This window comes from Alligator sinensis, unplaced genomic scaffold (assembly GCF_000455745.1).
Source record: "Alligator sinensis unplaced genomic scaffold, ASM45574v1 scaffold842_1, whole genome shotgun sequence".
NCBI lineage: Eukaryota > Metazoa > Chordata > Crocodylia > Alligatoridae > Alligator > Alligator sinensis.
This window is the reverse complement of record NW_005842295.1, coordinates 1,120,767-1,128,752: the sequence shown is the minus strand read 5'-3', so window position 1 is coordinate 1,128,752 and position 7,986 is coordinate 1,120,767. Positions and strand designations below refer to the sequence as shown.

Here is a 7,986-nt window from a genome sequence, read left to right as displayed (position 1 = left end):
ACTGTCAGCAGCTTCTGTGGGTGCCCCCCCACCGATTCAGGAGGTACCAATCACTCATGAAGGAGTTCATACTTCAAGTGGTGATAACAGCTATTGTGCCAGTATCTCAGCTGCTGCAAATCAGCATAGCAACACTGACTCCTTGCACCGTGCTTATTTACACCATATGCAAATTAGTTTTGGGGCAAGCAGAATGAATATTAGAATAACATCTGATATTTTCCAATTATTCCAAATGATTGCTCACTAGAAGTCTACAAACGGTGGATCTGATACATCCCTTACTCAATGGCAGGGTTGCTACTGGCTGCATAAATGCATTCTTATCCTCAACCACCTCAGATATAACAACAGAGAGCTTGTCAGCGTGTGTTACTGCCTTTTCCTTCCCTATCCCCTCTTCCTTTACTTACTCTCATTTTAGGGAGGGCGGAAGAGGGAGGGGAATGACTTGTGCCTGCTAAAATGTATGTTACGCATAAAGGCAGACAAGGTTCCTTGGGTGAATTTGATATCTTTTATTAGACCAACCCAAATGGTTGGAGAATAGTTATTAAGCAAGCTTTCGGGTTCAAGGGTTTTTGAACCCGAAAGCTTGCTTAATAACTATTCTCCAACCATTTGGGTTGGTCTAATAAAAGATATCAAATTCACCCAAGGAACCTTGTCTGCCTACGTCCTTAGACCAACACGGCTACAACCTAAACCCCTGTTACGCATAAAAGCTTTTTAGAAGCTTCTTTCCCCATCTTTTCCCATTTAACTTTCACAAGTAAAAGTTTAGATGAACTGTAAACTCCAAAGAATGCAGTGGAGCTGGGTAGACAAATTGTGTTCCTGTAAATGCATCCAGGTGCCTAGTTCCTGTCTAATGTGCCCAACAGCATGGGAGTCATTCCTCATCTGCTTCCGCTATGTTGCTCAGCATCACTGACCTCTCAGCACACTGCTCTTTTATGTCTTTATTTAAATGATTTTGTTAAAAAAAATGTACACTCCCCATTTAAATTGTTATTCAGACCATTACAGATCTGTAAGTGCCATGGCTACTCACAGAGGGCTGTTGAGCAAGGTGGCCAAGTGGGTACCTTAAAGGGCAAAGTAGCTGCTTGCAGAATGACCCCCTTGAGTCTCAGGATGCTGCTCTCAGCAACATTGTGCGGTGATTATTACATCAATGGTGAAAGGCTAGTTAAGGAACTCTTTAAACACTCTTAATTTAGCTTTAGAAATAGAGAGAGACTTGAACATGGACCAGCTGCCATAGAAATTGATCATGAGTGGCACAGAGCTGAAAAATGGGGTGAAGACTTCAAAGCAGACGTGTGCACACAAATAAAATACAAAGCTATATATATCCAAACTGTTAGAGAAAATATTTTGATCATCCTTTGCGAAGGATAGGAAGGACTAATGTCACCAAGCAGTAGTAGCGACTCCATCTTTGAAGTGACTGAGGTCCCCCCTTATTCCAGAGAGGAGGCTGGAGAGATGGGTAGAGACGGGGTTCTCCAGAGTTCCTGAAAAGTTATCAGGGAAAGAACACTACATTGCCATTTTGTAGAATGTAATTCATAGAAAAACAGGGACAAACCAGTAGTTTGGTGGTGATGACAAGAGCAATCTGGATATTGCTGGTGAAAAGATTTTTTTTTCTTTTCAATGACCATGACTGTCTCTCTCACTTCCAAAAGAGCTCTAGCACAGCAATTTCAGTGATATCATTGTGGCTGCACTTTAAGCTAAACAGCTGGCAGGGAGGGGGAAAAAAGAATTTTTAACGTGCCTTATTTCTTATTTCATTCTCCTTTCTCCTCAGAAAGGTTAACAGTATAAGATGCTGTTCCTTTTGGTTTTTTGTTTAACTGCTTTTCCTTTACACTTACATTTCCCTCCTTTATATTCTCTACCTACAATGCTTTTAAAAATGCAGAAAACCTCTTTAACTGATAATCCCTGCCATCAGCATCCTATTGCAACTTCTTTACAAGTTCCTGTCATCTCATCTTCAGAAGTATCACGGAGCACAGATAAGGTAAGCCTTTGCAGTGCATACGTCTGCATAAACATTTTAGAAGGATATATTCTAGACTGCTAGGAAAGGGCTATGTACACTGCAGAGTGAGGGAGTCATTTGTATTTTATTATCACTTTCAAGGTCACACAGCATACGGTGCAGATAATTGTTAAATGCAGGTTTTACACATAACTCAATTACAGGTTTGAATTTGGAACTCATCCTCTGCTGTCCTGTACAAAAACCACAACTGAAACTTGCCCTAGAGACCTAAAAATTAGTTTTCTGTTGCTAGGAGTTGTTAAGGTGAAAACCTTCCCATTGTCTGTATTTATGTGCAATGAACTAGAACTCAGCTGGTGTGAATCAGTGTAGCCCTATTAAAGTAGCTGGAACTATGCTGATTTGTAGCCCAGCTGAGAATCTGCTCTCCTGGGGATTCTTTTTAAAGCTACATTTGCAGTATTATCCAAGCCTGGAATAAAACAGTGGTCATGGCACTTTGGCAAATGTTGTTAACACTTCTCCTCCCTTTTTTATCTCAGTTTGAGTCTGTTGCAGATGTATCCGATTCATCGAGTAGCGTTACGTTAAAAAGTTACACAATGCATTTTGAGGTATCTCTACCACTAGTGTGTACACAGTCTGTGTGCTGTTGCAACATAATTTAGAAGGACTGAAGTATCTGCATGAAAACCTTTTGCATGGTGTGTGATAAAAGTTGGAAAAGACCTTGCACTAGATACCAGTCTGCCTATTAGGCATCTCAGGGCCTTGTTACATCTTACGCTATAAGATGCACAAATGTTAATTGGCTTAGTGTTGTTTGGCTTAGTGGAGCAATCACACTTTAAGGTGAAAAATCCTTCTCTGACTGTCCTTCACCTACACAGCTGCCACTAGAGGCCTGGTGAGCAGCAGCAGCAAGATTAGGTAGGAGCTAGGGGCAGGGCTGGCTTGCTACTTCTGCCAGGCAGAGCAAGCACCACAGCCCTGGAGTGCCTGGTGGTCACAGTGCCTCCTGCTGCTGCTTGGACCAATTTGCTGCTCCTATCCAGCAGAGCAAGAGAGTGAAAGTGGCAGGGGGAGGCATCGCAGAAATGGGCACTCTGCTCACGTCTGCAGGACAAGGCACCATGCCTAGTCCCGCTGCACCCTGGTGTCCTCACTCACCCCGACCCAGGAGGGGCCACTGTATCCTGGGATACTGGAGGATTTCAACTGGGGCAGAATGGCTGTCTGGAGTGGCCACACCTTGAAGGTACAGAAGCAAAGTTAGGCAGGTTAGAGATAATCCTGCCCTGGTGTGACACAACCTTAAAACGAATAAAGAACCCTTTAAACCACTTAAAAGGTGTTAACATGCAGCCAGTTCAGGGGTTAAGAGCTCCAGAAGCTGCCTAAACTTGTTATGTAACAAGGCCCTCACTGTGATGCTATTCTACTTTGTTAGTTTTTCAGGGATTTGAGCAATGCGAAAGGTGGGTGGGTCATCCTTGGTGCTCTTTGTGATTTACTGCATGTTATGCATTTATTTCCTTACTCCAGGATAGTTTACCCAAGGTTTTACTCTGTAGTATATTTACAGTAAGAAGTAATCAGGTCTCCTAAATTTTCTGCTGGTTTCAGGTGATCTTACAGTTCCTGGCCCCTAGCAGGCAAGGGAGCCAGTTTGCTGGGAGCAAAGGGCTACTGAAGGATGAAATTGGCAAAGGCAGCAGAAACACAACCCACACCATAGCATATAGTTACTTCTCACTTTCTGACAAGTAACTTTATGCTGGCATGGAGTGAATTATAGGAGTATAAGACCATATGCCATTTGTCTCTCACTTTTTCTAGAGAAGAGTCTTGTTACTGTGTAGTAAACATACCTATGCATGCAGCCATAGGACAAGGTGAAGCTGTGTCAAAAGTAATAGTGTTTCAGGAACTTGAGTTGGCTGGAATAGGACTATACATAGGTAATAAGCAGACTAGGATCTGGCTCTTTGTAGCCAGCATGGTGCATATCCTTTGCTTTCTAGAATCCATGTAGCACATAGCTGCATACCTGTAATGCATAGCCGTTGAGTTTCATTATTCCAGCAGAAACCTTGGAGACTCCACTTAAAGTGGTTTAACATGTAGCCCTCCCCACCTCCAAATACACAACTCTGGGAAAATAGGAAAATGTAAATGTTCAGAATAAGACTGCAGGTAGGAGAAAAGGGGAGACTAGTTTATACCCAGATCACAAATATATAACAGTTGCTGAGATTTCTGGGTATCATCTAATGTCAGATATGCCAAGCCCCTACTAACCTTGGAAGTATTTCATAGGATGTCTATCTCTGGGTTCTAAATGGGATGGCAATTACTGTAGTGACATGCATGAATTGTGTACTTAACAGGAGATCTTCAAGAGATCACCTTGTTAAACCGCATTGCAGCAAGCCATTGTTTCCACAGGGAACAATAGCTAGAGCTAGTGTTAATGATCAATACTGTGTTCTGTTATCAGGCTAAAACTCCACCATTGACATGTGTTGCCTTATTATGAAATCCACCAGCTTGGCTGCAGAGGTTGTACTTTCCAAGGATAAAGTTTAGCACAGGCTAAAATATTAATAAGCAATAGCTTATTCCTATCCTAAATCGTGATATTGCTTTTTTCAAGCTACTGTTGTGTACATATTTCCAGGGCCTAGCAGATACAAAACTTCCAGGACCTGCATCTCCTACGAGTAATCAGAGCCACCAAAGTGCTTCTGTTCTTCGGCTACCAAGTCAAAGGCAGATGAGTCGTACTTACTCCAGAAGTTCTCTGCATCGCAGTGTCAGCCAACTTATCAATGTCTATGACAAAAAGTCTCTAATAGAAGATTCTGTGTGGGATACCATTATACACAGCCATGACAGTAGTCTGGTAAGCTCTTTTGGCTACCTTTACAGTATCATGCATTGTGGCTAGTTCATGGACAGTCAGCATTCTGGTAGCTCATTATTTAACAAGATAGTGGGGACATTTTCAGAAAGTACCCAGAGCTAGATCCATAAGAGGATTTAGGCAACCATGTCCAGTATTGACATTTTCAAAACCTCTTCTCAACTACCATTTACTTGTGGAGGTGCCAACCTGCCTCGCAAAAGTTCACCAAATAGCTGCTAGTTGGGAGGCCCACAGCTGCCTATATCTTGATAATGGTCCAGTGTTAGGCAGCAGGGGCTAGATTCACAAAAGGACTAAGGTACTGCAATGCTGAGAATTACATTGCGTAATTGTTAGGCACAGAGCCACCTAGTGGAACAATGCCAATTAAAGCATATAGACTTCATACACCAGAGTTTCCCAACCTTTTCCAGCCCAAGGAACACTTACAGTAATAAAAATTTTCCGCAGCACACCTGTCAAGGCATTCCCCATCCTCATACCTATTGTAGGTCATTGCCATGGCACAATTCTGTGGCACACCTGTTCATTTCTGATGGCACACTTTTGTGCCATAGCACACTTGTTGGGAAAAACTGCCATACACTGCCCCTAGGAAGAGATGGACACTTAGGACTGGGATTTACAACCACAGGCATGGGGAGCTGCCTAAACTAGATGGTTTAGCAGGCACAAACTCACTCCCAAGCCACAGGCCCCCCCCAGCCCTGCTGCTGCCCGTCACTCCTGACCCACAGTACCCTGCATCCTGTGTGGCTGTGTGGGAACTCCCCTGCCTGGGCTCCAAACTCCCCACACACCCCAACAGCCCCCCCACCCCTCAACCAGAGTACCTGCATAATTTTGCATAACTTTAAGTTTTTCTGCACATAATTCTGAGTTTTTAGCTGTGCAATTAAAATTGTGATTGTGACTTTTTTTAATTGCGCAACTAATCGCAATCATTTTAAAATTGTTTGACAGCCTTCAAAAAAGACATCAATGCTTGCAGCAAGGACTAGAACTAAGTTTCCCCACCTGCTTCCTCCCTGCGGCCCAGCACATGTTGAAATCTTTTCTGTAGTGTCACAGTTCAACAGTTTCACTTCTCCTGGAATGTTAATAGCTAGGGCATGCTCCAGGAAGGCAAAATATGTGGGTTTTGGTAGCACCTCATAGGAAGGGACTTCTGCAACTTAGGCAAGTGCAGTTTAACACTTCCAGAGTTCAGTGCGTTTCATGTTGGATTCAGTGGTGCCGAGCACCCTCTGGATCAAGTCCCCCTGTAGGGAGAGGGAAATGAACATAGACCTTGAACATCCCAAATGGACTTGGGAGCAAGGAGAGCTCAGCTGCTCACCCATCAAGATGGGGACAGCTTGGGGCATACCCCAAAACATTAAGTGCACGGGAAATTTTAGGATCATAATCTCAGACTTGCATAGAATTTAGACACCAAAGTACTTTTGTGGACTTAGCCTTCAGTGCCTAAGTATAAAGTCATGCAGAACACAAGTCTTCTTTTGCGACTCATGCTACAACTTATCTCCCCCCCTCTTTTTCCTAGTATGTGGAGGATGAAGATCTCATTAATGCCATCAAAGGCTTCAGCACAGTAACGAAAGAGCACACATCTTTTACTGATACCCATCTGTAGTACACATTTGAATATCACGGCCAATCCAATGAAGCTGGAGGAGTCCAAAATCCTTGCTTGGTTCAACTTGCATTAAAATGAATATAAATGTGGGATTGTGCTCTAAGTGATGTGCCTATTGGACCTTTAGCAATATGAATGAATTTTTTTTATTATATCCTTATGACAGCCAAGAGTAGTTACATGCTGTATTAACATTCTCATACACATACTCTCTTCAGTGTTACATGTTTATTACAAGGCTGTGTAGTAATATTTTAAAAAGAGGTAGATGGAAATAATATCTTAGTGTATAATAAGTCACTTATTACTTCCTAATTCCTTTAAAAATAATCTTAAATATCAGATATTTTACAGGGGTGTAGGTTGCATGGTACATAAAAGTTTTACATATACTATTTTTAAGATACCTGAAACTTTTAAGGAATTTTTATTATTATACTCTAGTGGGACAATTATTATAAGGGGAGTTAGTTGCATCAATCACAAGGATAAATAAGACTGTATAAAAAATTGATATTGTAGCTTAATATAGAAGAAATTTAGCTGTTTTTAATAGCGTTAGAACCCAATTTGATCAGAAATCAAAAAGCGGAGGGGGGGGGGAAAGAGGGCATTATTAAGGAATTTTTATTATTATACTCTAGTGGGACAATTATTATAAGGGGAGTTAGTTGCATCAATCACAAGGATAAATAAGACTGTATAAAAAATTGATATTGTAGCTTAATATAGAAGAAATTTAGCTGTTTTTAATAGCGTTAGAACCCAATTTGATCAGAAATCAAAAAGCGGAGGGGGGGGGGAAAGAGTGCATTATTTTATCTTAAAAAAATCTTTGACAAAATATTTGAACTATTGCATAGTGAGCAAACTTGTTGTCTATATAATCTTGAACTCAAGTACTTCTTTCTCACCCATAATCACTACATATCATTTAGACAATGTACAAAAAGGCTAGATCCAGTGGCATCTTGACTTTAGGGGGCTCAGAACTTTGCTACATCATTTGTACAAAAGTACATTTGCAATATACTGAACATACACTAAGTTATGTTGCTGTGGATTTTATTTACATCTGTTGTAGTTCGTGCTGTCTGCCCCCTTGTGTTAGTCTTAGAATTCTGGTTAGTCTGACACCCCCCAGGCTTGTTATTTCTTTTTTTTCTCATTAGAGATTTACAACTTGTGTTTTATTATTGTCATCATTTGATGCAGCAGACCCATCCCTTAGCACTGAGAAAAACTCTTCCTTGCTAAGAGCAATGATAAGTCATCGCACATTTAACTTGACAAAAGCAAAGTGCAAAAAGACATCATAAGAATATGAAGTTCAAAAAAGCAAAAGTGGAAGAGGAAACCTACCCACAATGAAGCTAAGGCATGAATAAGACAGTCAGC

The 7,986-nt window shown here is 41.4% G+C and overlaps 1 protein-coding gene across 1 annotated transcript in view; it reads left to right on the top strand.

Annotated features, from left to right (window-relative positions):
• The window catches only part of USH2A (usherin), a gene marked incomplete at its 5' end in the record, with an annotated part of 567,922 nt that extends 560,739 nt beyond the window's left edge, over positions 1 to 7,183 (top strand). The window contains 3 exons of the mRNA XM_025209559.1: positions 1,934 to 2,035; positions 4,701 to 4,925; positions 6,496 to 7,183. Of these exons, the coding sequence (XP_025065344.1) occupies positions 1,934 to 2,035; positions 4,701 to 4,925; positions 6,496 to 6,585 (417 nt within the window). The remainder of the gene's footprint in view (positions 1 to 1,933; positions 2,036 to 4,700; positions 4,926 to 6,495) is intronic.
• Between the last annotated feature and the right edge of the window lie 803 nt (positions 7,184 to 7,986).